Source organism: Dryas octopetala, chromosome 3, assembly GCF_963921425.1.
Source record: "Dryas octopetala chromosome 3, drDryOcto1.1, whole genome shotgun sequence".
NCBI classification, from domain to species: Eukaryota; Viridiplantae; Streptophyta; class Magnoliopsida; order Rosales; family Rosaceae; genus Dryas; species Dryas octopetala.
The window spans coordinates 7,407,137-7,421,739 of record NC_141368.1 but is presented as its reverse complement, the minus strand read 5'-3'; the positions used below and the strand labels follow the sequence as shown (position 1 = coordinate 7,421,739).

The following is a 14,603-nucleotide window of genomic DNA, read 5'->3' as shown; positions in this document are numbered from 1 at the left end:
AACTCTTTCAAAGCTTCTAAGCACTCTAACCTCACAAGGTCTGGGACTTTGTTACAAGGTCTCATTTCATTGTGAGTGTGAATTAAGTGCTCTTTCAGCCTAAAAATACCCCACTGCATTATTAATCACAATACTTACACCTTATATATTTTTCTCCACTAACCTCTTTTGCATACTTCTAAGAAAATCATTTCTATTCATGATTTTTTATCACAAATTCTCAAAACACATAAAAAAAATATCCTTGTCCAATAATTTCAGCAGCCCTGCATACCGAAGAGACATAGAAACTTAATAATTAAAAAAAAAAAAATCTGCTATAAGTTTGAGGCCGTCCATAGTTACTCAAGTCTGCTAAAAAAAAATATATATAAAACTCTGCTATAATTTCACATAAAAAAACCTGCTATACCAAAGAACATTACTCAAAGTCCAATAAGAAAAAGTAACCATCCATAGAAGAAATGACCGCAATGTGGGGGATAATTTTTTAGAAGAAATGTGAAGTCCATAACTGAAAAGACCATCAAAGACATTCACTCACAAACCCAAATAAGAAAAGGAGAAAAGGGAAACAAGAGCATCCACAAACCCAAAATTTCAAAGCGAAAAACAAACATACTGGTTTGAGGCCGAGATCATGAGGTAAGAATGAATGGGTTGCTGCCGAAACGAGTCCTCCACATCTATGGGCTGCTACCGATCAGTATGTTCAGAGTGAACTGGGGTGTTTCTGAATGGGGAAGAGGTAGATCGTGATTTCGGGGTTCTGAATGGGAGGAGAGGTGAGTTTTAAGTTTATTAAACTCTCAGTCCAAAACGACGTCGTTTTGGGACTGAAAAGTTTCGAAAAAATAAACCCATACGCAGTCACCCCCACGCTATTCATGTGATGCGGTCGCGAGGCGTACGCTTGAGAAGAAAGGCACTCGCCTTTCAGGCAAAACATCCATCAGCTTGCGCTCCGGTGAGATTTTCCATTGCCTCGTGCCTGAATTTTGCCGTGTAACCAATATTTCTCCGATATCGGTATATATTATATAAAATTTTTCAAAATTAGAAAATAAAAAAAGAAATAAGATGATATCAAACCAAATTCAGACCTAATTAGATAAAAAACTCATCCACTAACCCTAATAAATTAACAATAAACCAACAAAAAAACAAAATTAACTACATTGTTTACACCTATATCTACCAAAATTGATATATCTGTAAATTTGAGTACCGATATTTAAAGAATTTCCAATATTTTTAGCCTTGGTCTGGACTCATCACATTTGGAGAAGGGTAGTGTTCAAGATGGTATTTTAACCATTTGAATTTTCCGGTGTTTCTTTGAACCAACAAGTCCAACTAAGAGCATGTACAATGATTTAGCAATTGCTAAATTCCTAAATGTTATATTTAGCACAAATTTTCAACTTTAGCTATATTTTTTGTGAGCTTTGCTACAATGACACAATTGCTAAGTTTCAAAATGCAGCCAATGGTTGGCTGCCACTTGTCAAGCAATAACAAAAAGCAGCACTTGCTGCTCCTTCGCATGGTGACTACTACACATATTGGACTTGGACCTATTCTATATACTAGCAGCCCAATAAAAGTCTACCATTCCACTCCAATCAATGTCCTTTACTTTACTTTGGCTAGGCTCCACATGAGTCTTGGTCCAAACAATTGCTATGATAAATTTTGGTGCTAAATTTAGCACCAAAATTTAGCAATCCTCCGCCATTGTAGCTAATTTTCACAAAAAATTACTATTTTTTGCAATAGCATTTAGCATTTAGCACAACCAATGTGGGGATGCTGTTACACACAGCAATCGCCCAGAAAAAAGAAAAGAAAAAAGAATAGACTTGTCCTGGACACATAGACCAAAACCATGAAGAAGTTTTCAAAGCTTCCAGTCCCAGAAATGTAGATGAGTATCAGTGTTTGACCCTAGCAAACCATCAACACAGCTAAATTTCATGTTATTTGGAAGATCGATCTTTGAATTATTTGTAGGAGAATATCATTGGTGAGTGTAATAATGTGAGTTGGAGCCACATTCTTACAAGACCTCTACTGATATTCTCCTAAAAATAGAAGTATTGCGGTTCATTAGCTACACTAGAGTTTCTCACTAGTAGCTAATGCAGAATAACCTTGAAAGGAGTAATTGGAAGGAGATTGTGTTTCCAATGACTTTGGTCGGTTGGAGTCAATGGAAGGAAATTGTGTTTTTTCTTGACAGGAGTAATAATACTGGCCATCAATAAATAGGAACTTTGAGAGAAAAGTCATCATCTCCAAATTGAGATTGCGACTCATTGCCGACAATGTAGTTATTGCCATGCAAACCATCTCTCGGTTCTGTGTGCATTGGTGGTGGGGAATCCAGTAAAAGTGGATCAAAGAGTGGTTCAAGATTTAGGGTTTCAAAGAGTGGATCCAGATTTTCTCCTGGTTGAGTAAAAACCTGGATTAAAGAATCACAAACAAGCAAGTGTTAAGTTTGGATATACATCCTGTGCTCCATATTTAGATCTGCATATAAGAAAATGTTAAAAAGCATGCTCATTCTCACCTCTCGAATAATAACATCTGTAGCAGTTCCAAAATTAGATGCGGTGTTGCTAACTGGTACATGGTTATTATTGACACCGGCATGTGGAACATTTCCCCATTTTGCTTCTTTTGGTGACTGCAGTGTAGAGGAGCAGTAATCTTGTTGCTGCTGTGGCTCAGTTGGATACAAGAGTGACTCCAGCTGAGCAAATACTTGCTGGATTAAGATCACAAACAAGCAAGTTTTAGGTTTTGATATACTTCTTGTGCTCCATATTAACAAGTTCATATCAGAAATGTTCAAAAAGCATGTTTGTTCTCACCTGCATCTCAAAATCAGAAAAAACACCTTCATTGCAGGTTGTAATATCATTCTCATCTATAAGACAAGAATCTTTCTGGGACTCTTTGCATTCATCAACATTGCCATTGAGAAACAGAAGATCTTGCAGCTCTTTGGATGCCAGATTTTCTTCTTGCTCTGCAATCATATCATCTGCTGCAGCTTGGTTTTCAACATTAGAGGCAATGTAGCTATCAAGTTCAGCTTCATCACAGATTGAACTACCCTTCTTCTTATGAGACTTATTAGGGTTAATCTTCAAGCGGCAGAGAACAAAGTCCCCATTCTGCCTAGGCATAGAACCCAGTTCAGTTTCAGCAAGATCATACTCGTGCATGATGTAGTTGGTCTTGGAAGAATTAGCCCCACGACCTTCGTAGAAGGTCAAAATCCTCTTATTCCCAATGACAGCATTGGAGAGTCCTCTGATTCCACGGGGCTTGCCTTGTATTTTCCAGTAGCCTTGCACTGTGGCCCTAGTGGAGCGTTTGCTGTTGGCATACTTGTAAACACGTGGGCTGTAGAAGAACCACTCCATATCCTGGGTTGGGACCAACCGCGCTGCCACAATGCAATGCAACAACAAGACATTCAAACCAACCACTTCCCAGTCTTAAGTTCTCAACACCATAACAAGATTATATATTCATAATTTGAGAAATAATGTTACCACCACCACATCATATTATGTTCTCAACCTGTCAATTCAATTAGACAAATTTTTTAAACACAACATTTGACAGTCTAACAACATAAAAACAAAAAATTTAAAACACTAATAATAAAATATGGAAAAACACAATTTGTTCCCTACTTTTTACCCCAAATACATATTTGGTTGGTTCCTACGTTTTATATTATTTGGAATTTGATGACAATTTCTAACACATAAATTTTTCTCAAATTAAAATAATAACTTGTACAAGTTTTACTCAAAAATGACAAAAACTTGTGTATGTAACCTTCAATTTGATTTTCAAACAAAAATTGAAAAATTTGAGTTTGTTAAACTTGTCCTCATATTGAAAATAACATAAAACATAGCCACATGGGGATTAAATGTAGAGTCTTGAAACAGAGACCAAATCAGTTTTCGGGGTACAACACAAGGACGAAAAACGTTTTTTTTCCCTAATAATAATTAATTAAAAATGAGATCAAATGAGAAATTAAAAACAAGATTGAGTAATTACCAGACAAATCACAAGGCTCGTGCTTGCAGCATTCGATTTCAGGGAAGCGGGAATCTTTGCCCTGCATCTTGTTCTTCAAATAGTGGCTCAGCAGCTCCTCATCCGTGGGATTAAACCGCAATCCCACCAGCTCCTCTGCTGCTGCTGCTGCGTTGGTGCTGCTGCTGCTCATCTCTTCTTCTTCGTAACTCGAGTGGAGGATTATCAGTTCAATGTTTAGCATGTGATCTGCGGAAGCAGAGTGAAGTTGTATACATAGGCAAACTCACTCACTCTCTTGACGTCACTTTATTCGCAGGTTGTGACCTTCTCAACCAATACATGGCTTGCCTCATGTCACTGGGTCCCACCCTCTCACTTGTCTTCCCTCTCACGTTTTTGAGTTTTATTCTTTTCTCCTTTTAAGGAATCTATACCTCTTGTATTGTCGTAACTTGTAAAGTTGTAAGTGGACCACATTGTACAATACATTAATTTACCGGAAAAAAAGATTCAATCTATTAATTAATTTATGTTTGGGTTAAATACAAAAATAATCTACAAACTTTACAATGATTCTCAATTTAATTCACTAACTATAAAAAGTATCAATTTGGTCCATAAACTTTTCAAGTTGTACCAAAGCAGTACAAACGCTAACTTTTATCAGAAAATTAACGAAATTAGTCACATGAAAATGTGATTAACGGATGAAAATGCCTCTGAAAATGTGGTCACTTGTTGTACACATGACCAGTTTTCGTTAAATTTTTCGATAGAAGTTAACGTTTGTACTGTTTTGATACAACTTATAAAGTTCGTGGACCAAATTGACACTTTTTATAGATAGTGAATCAAATTGAGATTCACTGTAAAGTTCATTGACCATTTTTGTATTTAACCCTTTATGTTTTATGTAATTTAATATTCTGTTTTTTTTTGTCCATGCGGAATTTAGTATTCATCAGGAATTTTTCCTGAATGCCCAGAATCAATATTCTATTGAGTTTTACTCTTCTATTGCTCCCTAAACAGAGTGAAAGAGGAAACAGATAAATACTGGCTGAAAACAGATTGCGGTGTGTTTTGCGCCCATAATTTTTTCTAAAACTGAGCAGTGGAATGTAAACATTGACATTTGTGGATTCAAATACAAAGAGAGAATACAATACACCAATTCCATTCAACTTTAAAAGGTTCAAAATAAATAATATTAACAAGGATACAAATTTTGGTTGCAAGGGGTGGGTGGGGATGCTTCAGCTTGAAGCTGATAGATAGTCTATGTTTAAGACCTTCAATCATAATCCTGGTCTATGTTTAAGACCATCAATCATAATCAGAGTCTATGTTTGAGACCTTCAATCATACATCTAAAGCTGATTGTTACTATTATTCCATTACAGATGGAGCCCAAAACTTCTATATTAATAACCACGACATCAGACTAGTGTCTGGTTATATTAATATCTTGGGACTCCAGCAGTCATGTTGCAGCAGCTCCTGTATAATGCCACTGCCAGAATAGTGGCTGTGGAACAAAAGCCTTGACTATAAGGCTAGAACTAGAACTCGGTCGAAATATTTTACAGTTTACTTGATTTATGGATCAAAGGAGACGCTTCAAGGAAAATGAAAGAACCCTTCAAATTGCTGCCAGCTGCTAATTCCATGCCTGCATCAGACCATATGCTTCCAGGACTTGGTTTTTTGTTTCAGACTAACAGCAATACAATGCTCCGCAGTTTCCCTGACCTGCAAAAGAAATCAATTTGAGTTTAGTAAACCTCACCAAAAGCTTCAATATAAATGCTTTTATTCACCATGAGAGAGCCAGAAAACCTTCATGTTTACAGTTTGATTCTCTCACCTTGTCTTGTGATACTGTTCTGCAGTCAGATTCTTCCCTTCTTGGAGCAGCTCCCATGTGTGAAGATGTGAATGGATATTGCTGTACTTTGGTTTTGTGGATTACACTATTCAGAGGATTACATATTCAGAGGATTACACTATCCGGAGGATTACACTATTTAGAGACAATTGGATATGAGGAATGAATATTGGTAGTTCTGTTGGCAGAGGAATTACCATCTCCAAAGAACTGCTTATGAGAAAAGACATCTTTATTCTGTCTGGACTCATTGCATTTGGAGAAGGGTAGTGTTCAGGACAGGATGGTATTTGAACTATTTGCATTTGCTGGTGTTTCTTTGAAGCAAGAAGTTCAACTAACAAGCTTGAAGTTTCCAAAAGATGGCGATGCTGTTACACACAGCAATCGCCCAGAAAAAAAAAAAAAAAAAGGAAGAACAGACTTGTCCTGGACACACAGTCCAAAACCATGAAGAAGAAGTTTTCAAAGCTTCCAGTTCCAGAAATGTAGATGAGTGTCAGTGTTTGACCCTAGCAAACCATCAACACAGCTAAAATTTCATGTTATTTGGAAGATCTTTGAATTATTTGTAAGAGAATATCCTTGGTGAGTGTAATAATGTGAGTTGGAGCCACATTGTTACAAGGCCTCTTTTGAAATTCTCCTAAAAATAGAAGTTTTGTGGTTCATTAGCTACACTGGAGTGTTTCTCCAGTAGCTAATGCAGAATAACCTGGAAAGGAGTAGTTGGAAGGAGTAGTTGACTTTGGTAGGTGGGAGTCAATTGAAGGAGATGGTGTTGTTTGTAGATAGGAGTAATAATCTGTGAGAGAAAAGTCATAATCTCCAAATTGAGATTGCGACTCAATGCCGGCAATGCAGTTATTGCCATGCAAAACATCTCTCAGTTTCTGTATGCAATGGTGACAGCTGGGTAATCCTGTAAAAGTAGATAACCGAGATCTTCTCCTGGTTGAGAAAAAACCTGTATTATAGAATTATAAACAAGCAAGTCTTAATTTTGGATATACATTTTGTGCTTCATATTTAGAACTGCATGTAAGAAAATCTTCAAAAGCATGCTCATTCTCACCTCTCGAGTACTATCATCTGTAGCACTTCCAAATTTAGACACGGTGTTGCTAACTGGTTCATGGTTATCATTGGCTGAAATATTATTCTTATTTGTAAGACAAGAATCTTTATCCCCCAATGGAGATTGCCCCCAACTGGATTCACCATTATTGACATTGGCATGTGGAAATTGTTGCTGGATTAAGAATCACAAACAAGCAAGCTTTAGGTTTTGATCTACTTCTTGTGTTCCATATAAACAAATTCATATCAGAAATGTTCAAAAAGCATGTTTGTTCTCACCTTTATATACACATCCACACCAGAAAAAAAGCCTTCATCGCAGGTTGAAATATCATTCTCATCTATATGACAAGAATCTTTCTGGGACTCTTTACATTCACCAACATTGCCAATGGGAAGCAGAGGATCTTCCAGCTCTTTGTCTTGCTCTGCAATCATATCATCTGCTGCAGGTTGGTTTTCAAAATTAGAGGCATTGTAGCTATCAGGGTCAGCTTCATCAGAGATTGAACTATCCTTCTTCTTCGCAGAAGGATCAGACTTAATCTTCAAGCGGCAGAGAACAAAGTCCCCATTCTGCTTATGTTCATACTCATGCATGACGTAGTTGGTCTTGTGAGAATTAGACACACGACCTCTATAGAAGGTCAAAATCCTCTTATATCCAATGACAGCTTGAGAGTGTCGATCCTTGATTGCACAGAGCTTGCCTGTGATCTTCCAGAAGCCTTGCACAGTGGCCCTGTTGGAGCGTTTGCTGTTGGGATACTTGTTATTGCGTGGGCTGAAGAAGAACCCCTCCATATCCGGGTTTGGGACCAACAGCGCTGCCACAATGCAATGCAGCAACACAATATTCAACAACATAACAAGATTATATATTCACAATTTGAGAAATAATGTTACCACTTCATCATATTATGTTCTCAACCTGTAATTGGGAAAATTCTAACAACTCGTTAAAACACAATATTTGACAGTAAAATTGTGGTCCCTGTTCTACCCGAAAACATATTTAGTCCATGTGGTTTCAAAACTCTACATTTAGTATTTGTGTTATACATTGTTTGCAATTTTAGGACATTAAATAACACATGAAAATTGTTCACAAATTAAAACTAATAACTTTTATAAACTCACGAATTTTACTCAAAAATGACAAAAATTCACTGTATGTAACCATCAATTTGATTTCCAAACAAAAATTGAAAGTTTGAGTATGATAAAATTGTCCAAATTCCAAATATTACAAAAAAACATATAACACAGGAACCAAATATGGAGTTTTGAAATCATATAGGCCAAATATATTTTCAGAGTAAAACCGAAGGACTAAAAACGATTTTTTATTTATAATAATACATTAAAAATGAGATCAAATGAGAAGCGAGAAATTAAAAGTAAGATGGAGGAATTACCAAGCAAATCCCAAGGCTCGTGGTTGCAGCACTGGATTTCAGGGAAGTGGCCTTTGCCCTGTATCTTGTTCTCCAAATAGTGGCTCACCATCTGATCATCCGTGGGATTAAACCGTAATCCCACCAGCTCCTCCTCTGCTGCGGCTGTGTTGGTAGTGCTGCTGCTGCTCATCTCTTCTTCTTGGATTATCAATTTATCGGTCAGTGTTTAGCTTGTGATCTGCAGAAGCAGACTGGAGTTGTATTTATAGGCAAACTCACTCACTCTCTTTTTCTTTTGTTTTTTTTTTTTTTTTCCAAAAAGTCACTCACTCTCTTGACTTCACTTTGATCGCTGGTCGTGAACTTCCCAACAAGTTTTTTTTTTTTTTTTTTGGCCAAGAACTTCCCAACAAGTTTACCTGAACCAATACATGGCTTGCCTCATGTCACTGGGTCCCACAGTGTCATTTTTCTCCCCTATGACCCTATCACGCGTTTGAGTTTTACACTTTTACTATATTCTCCTTTTCGGGAATCTATACCTCTTCTAAGTGAAGGTTTTAGTATTTTTGTACTCACAACAATTGAGAGTATTAGGAAGATTCTAGATTCTAGCTTGTGTTATCCACTTATCCATCAAAGCCTTACATTGTACAATCGTTCCGGAATGATTTTACAATACATTTATTTAGTGGGAAAAAAAATTCAGTCTATTAATTCATTTATGTTTTACGAAATTTAATATTCTTTTTAGTTGGTCCATGCGTAATTTAGTATTCATCATGAATTTATTTGATGGATGTTGACTAATGTCTTCAAAGTAAAAAATTTCTAACAGTAAAAGTTATATTTGACCAAAAAAAAAAACGTGAAAGTCAATAGGATTTTAGATTTTAAGAAAATAAAATTATTGTTATATTCTAAGAGAAGTGGTGACGATTTATTTATCTATAATTATTGTTGAAAAAGCCCACCGTATAGTTTCAATGTATTTAACGTTTTAATATATTTCATTCCTCACTACTTTTATGATGTAAAATAAATATTTTGCCTTGATTTGATTTGAGTGTGTATATTAGAGTTTCAAATTCTATAATGGAAAAAAATTTAACTAAGAAAATGTTGGAGATTCGTTTGGCTCAAAACCAAGTCACATATGTAAAAAGGAATCACATATTAAAAAAGTAGCACAACATATTTATTAGTGATATGCTACTAATAGCACTAAGGTTTTTTAAGATAAAACCTCATAGCTAAAAAGATCTAATAGACCATACTCTACTATAACTGAATGGTGGACCAAGAGAAAATTTACAAAACACTAACAAAAAAAAAAAAAAAAAAAAAAGCTAAAATTTCCAAGAGAAAATGTAGAAAAATGAGCTTAAACATAGAAATTTCAATCTTCATATGCTAAAAATATTCATCATTAATTTGTTAGTGATCGTAAAAAGTCAATAATCTATCAAGAATTACCAATATATTATAAAAATTGGCTGAAGTAAACGTAAGTATTAAAAGGCAGAAAACAACACAACACAACAATAACTTCAGTTCAGTTGGTGTGTGGCTTCTTTTACAATAAGCAAGTGCTGTTTGCTTAGTATAGGTGCATTTCATTATCATTTCGAAACTTTTATCTGTTATGGTGTGTCTTACTCTTACCACGTATCATTGTATCATATCTCTGTAACTATTGTTGGCTGACTATAGTTGAATATCAATATGTATTAAAAGGCAGCATATTTTAACTCTAATTCAAAATTTATTATTATTTCCTGCAAAGGCAGTAGCAATGAGAGTTGTAAGCATGTTAGATGTTTGTTAGTGTGAAATAGATTTGTGCAGTCACATTCTTATGTGCGTAACATTGTAATATTAATTAATTTTCCAGTTTTCTTCTAGTAGCCATGACATATCCAAATGCCCAAAATCAGTATTCAAGTTTTTTTATTCCCCTTCTATTTCTCCATAAGCAATGGCTTTGAACATTGACATTGCACAGATAAGTGCTGACAGATTGCACATCGTTTCCATCCATTATTTTTTTTTTTCTTAAAACTAAGCAATGGCATGTAAACTTTGACATTGTGGGAACAAATGCAAAGAGAGAAAATAATACACAAAAAACAATGCAAAAAGAGAAAATAATACAATTAAAACAAAAACAAAACAAAATTACAATGACACAATTTTTGGTTCTAGGGGTGGGGTGATTCAGCTAAAAAGGTGATAGATATGTTTAAGACCTTCAATTATAACATACATTCATAAAATGATTAAAACTATGCACAATCATACATGTTTTTCACTATTGTTTAGTTATATATATAATATTATATATTGAGACTCCAGTAGCCTGTACTCTGTAGCAGCAGCTCCTGTATAATGCCACCTCCAGAATAGTGGCTGCAGAACAAGAGCATTGCCTATTAGGCTACAACTAGAACTCGGTAAAACTATTATAGCCATGGGGGGCATATTTTACGGCTTAAAGGAGATGCTTCCAGGAAAATGAGAGAACCCTCCCAATTGCTGCCAACAGCAATACAATGCTCTGCAGTTTCCTTGACCTGCAAACAGAAATCAAATGGAATTGAGGTGCAAAATAGCAAAAGAGCTTCAATATAGGATCTTTTAATTACTGTGAGAAAACCAGAAAGGCTTCTCTTCATGTTTTCAGGTTGGTTCTCTCACCTTGTCCGATGACACTGCTCTGCAGTCGAATTCTTCTCTTCTTGGAGCACCTCCCATGTGTGAAGACATGAATGGATATTGGTGGAATAATGAGGGTTGTGTATGGTCTTTTATTTATAGGATATACTAATTGAAGAAAAATGGATTTGAGGAATGAATATCGGTAGTTATGATGATAGAGGAAGCATAATCTCAAAAGAACTGCTTATAAGGAGTGTATGTTGCTTCTTCATAGGAGTAATAATACAATAATTGTATCTAAAACCTTTGTGGGAAAAGAGTCAATATCTCCAAATTGGAGATTGCAACTCATTGCATTCAATATAGTTATTGCCATGCAAAACCTCTCCCAGGTTCAGTGTCCGTCTGCAGCGTGTAATCCTGTGGCTGAAGCGGTTGAAAGAGTGATTCCAGATTTTCTTCTGGTTGAGGAAATACCTGGATTAAGAATCATAAACAAGAAAGCGTTAGTTTAGATCTACTTTTGTTCCGTATTAACAAGTTCATACAAGAAAATGTCTAACGAGATGCTCATTCTAATCTCTGAAATCCTATAATTTGTAGCTTGATTTCCAAAAATAAGTGCAGTGGTGCTAACTGGTTCAGTTTCATGATTGGTTGTAATATTATTCTTATTTGTAAGATAAGAATCACTATTAGCAAATGGAAATTGCCAGTTACTGCATTCATCTTGACATACATTTGCAAGTGGAAAATTTCCCAGATTTGTGTATATTTGTGACTGCAGTGTGGAGAAGCAGTAAATCTGTGACTGCAATGTGGAGGAGTAGTAATTCTGTGACTGATGTGGCTGAGTTGGAAGTAAGAGTGAATCCAGATTGTTTTCTGGCTGACCAAATGGCTGCATAATTGGTGACTGTTGTATGGCTTGCTGATAAAAGAGTGAATCCAAATTTTCTTTTGGCTGAGCAAATTGCTGGATTAAGAATTACAAGTAAACAAACAAGCATTAAGTTTTCACATGCTTCTTGTGACCTATACTAAGAAGTTCATATCAGAAATGTTTGAAAAACATGTGTATTCTCACCTCCATCATCAAATTATTTGCAACTTGATTTTCGAAATCAAACACGGTGTAGCTACTAGGAGCTTCACCTTCATCACAGGGTGAAATATCATTCCTATCGGTAAGAGAGGAACCATTATCTCCAAATGGTGATTGCAACTCATTGCAACCATCAGTATTGCCATTGGCTTGCAGAACATCTCCCAGCTCTATTGGTGACTGCAGTGTGGAGGAACTGTACTCCTGTGGCTGCAGCGGATGAAAGAGTGATTCCCCATTTTCTTGTGGCTGAGTATATAACAAGAATAAGAATTATAAGCAAGCAAGCACTAAAAGTTTGGGTATCCTTCTTGCGCTCCACATTAAGAAAATTGTTCAAAGACAAAAGCATGCTCATTCTCACCTCTGGAGTCATATCACCTGCAGCTTGACTTTCAGAATTAGACACAATGGGGTTGCCTAGTTCACCTTCAGGGCGGATTGAAGTATCCTTCTTTTCTGATTTATTCTTCAAGCGGTAGAGTAAAATATCCACCTGTATTAGTTTGAGAACAATAGAGGATGAGCTCATGGTGTAGAAGTAGGAATATCTATTATACAACTACCTGAAATTGCAATTCTTATCAGAGCACACACATCAAACACATCAATTCATGTATGGCAAACACAACCTGCTTGTTTATCAACCTGTTTGTGCATTAATTGTGTATTTAAATCCACCACTATGTTATGCACCAAATTTTAATCCAATACACAAAACGTTGATGCTGCATGGTCCAAACACAACCCAAAACAACAACTTTGTTAAACAAGGAAACCCATTACCCATAAAAGAGAATGAATGAAAATTGTATATATGAAATTTGTAAATAATCAAGTAATAGCATATGAAAAAAAAAATTCAAAAATCAAAAAGCTTGAAGAAGACATGTATCAATGAAAGAGAAAACAAGAAATCCATAACAAATTGCAGTGAAACAAAGTCTGAATAACACATATGAATGAAAGAGAATGACCTTGGCCTGATTGGTTTTAGTATCAATAAGATAGTACTCGTGTTTAACCCAGTTGGTCTTCTTAGGCTTGGGAGAACCAGAGGCACGACCTTCGTAGAAGGTCAAGGTCCTCTTCATCCCAATGACAACTTTGGAACGCCGTCTCCTGATTGCACGTTCCTTGCCTGTGGCTTTCCAGAAGCCTTTTGGGGTGGTCCTGTTGGAGCGAGTGCTTTTGGTGTACTTGTAGTCCCTTCGGCTCAAGCAGAACAACTCCATGTCATGAGTCTCTGTCTGAGTTTGTGCGCCCAAGAGAGCTGCAAATGCAATATGCAACACAGAACAAGTTGTTCAAACCCAACCACAACCAACCACTTCAATGGAGCAAATATTCAAATGGGTAGTGATCAAAGACAAGAATAGATTACCAGGTAATTCGCTTGGGTCGTACTTGCAGAGATCGATTTCTGGGATGTGGGAAATGTGGGAATGGGAATCCATTCCCTGCAGCTTGTTCCTCAGGTAGTGGTCCACCAGCTCCTCATCCGTGGGGCGGAATCCCAAACCCACCGGCACTGACACCGGTCCAGCTGCTGCGCCTGATGTGTTGCTGCTGCCCATATGCTCTCCTTCTCTGTACAACGTGTAAGAACCAAGTTGCTTTATCAACACCAAGAGTGAGGTTGTATTTGTAATCACACTCGCTCACTCGCTCACTCACTCACTCGTCACTAGTCACTAGTCACTCACTAGTCAGGTCTTGAACTTCCTAAACAAGTTTGCTTGACACTGTTTAGCACTTTAGCCTGTTTAGGTTGACGTCAAAAAAGTGGATCCCACCCACTCCGTAGACGCGTGTTTCTTTAATTTTTGTCGCTTTTAGTCTACCCCTCTTGCAAGTTTTGCCTTTAACCTGTTTAGGTTGACGTCAAAAAAGTGGATCCCACCCACTCCGTAGACGCGTGTTTCTTTAATTTTTGTCGCTTTTAGTCTACCCCTCTTGCAAGTTTTGCCTTTGTCTGAAACCAAAAAAAAAAGATATGAAAAGGTTATTCTCTGTTTGATGAGTGAGTTTCAGACTGTTATAGGTCCTTTTCTAAGCTTACTTTCATTGAAGGTGCTATTCCTTCATTGAAGTTATAAAAGTCTTTTGCTTTTACAGTTCTAAATGCTTCTAACGAATTTTAAGTTCACTCATATAAATATTTAACATTATAGAGGTTTACAGACTTCTCTCAAAGCCATACATATTCTTCTAGTTGGTATAAATTTAAGCACATCAATGAATGCAACGAAGGATAAATAAACAGCTTACCTCAATGCAATCATGTATTGAGTATTATTCCTAAAAGACTGATAATACTTTAATTTTGGCTAAACGCCAAAATTGAATAGACCATTGAACTTTTATGACTTGACTTTTGACAAACCACTATTTGGGC

General features: G+C 36.4%; 2 protein-coding genes across 4 annotated transcripts in view; both read right to left on the bottom strand.

Moving 5' to 3' along the window:
- Positions 1–4,285, bottom strand: part of LOC147290328 (uncharacterized) — a 15,291-nt gene extending 11,006 nt beyond the window's left edge. Inside the window, exons 1-4 of one of the 3 annotated variants that reach the window (XR_015121126.1) lie at positions 4,093–4,285; positions 2,880–3,460; positions 2,576–2,773; positions 623–2,467 (exon numbers count right to left, since the gene is read on the bottom strand). Coding sequence is in view for 2 of the 3 variants with exons in the window: in XM_086236240.1 (XP_086092366.1) it covers positions 2,261–2,467; positions 2,576–2,773; positions 2,880–3,460; positions 4,093–4,264 (1,158 nt within the window). In the remaining variant the exon portion in view is untranslated. Of the gene's footprint in view, positions 2,468–2,575; positions 2,774–2,879; positions 3,461–3,569; positions 3,599–4,092 lie in introns of those variants that run through there. The other 2 variants (XM_086236240.1, XM_086236241.1) reach the window with 2 other exon arrangements.
- A 2,563-nt stretch (positions 4,286–6,848) lies between these two features.
- LOC147290327 (uncharacterized) lies at positions 6,849–13,858 on the bottom strand. Its single transcript, XM_086235791.1, has 11 exons — positions 13,590–13,858; positions 13,183–13,478; positions 12,570–12,701; positions 12,188–12,454; positions 11,664–12,076; positions 11,484–11,577; positions 10,931–11,015; positions 8,461–8,667; positions 7,322–7,869; positions 7,038–7,214; positions 6,849–6,929 (listed from the first exon to the last, which is right to left on the bottom strand). The coding sequence occupies exons 1-11, from the start codon at positions 13,780–13,782 to the stop codon at positions 6,849–6,851; spliced, it is 2,493 nt and encodes an 830-aa protein (XP_086091917.1). The 5' UTR covers positions 13,783–13,858.
- Between the last annotated feature and the right edge of the window lie 745 nt (positions 13,859–14,603).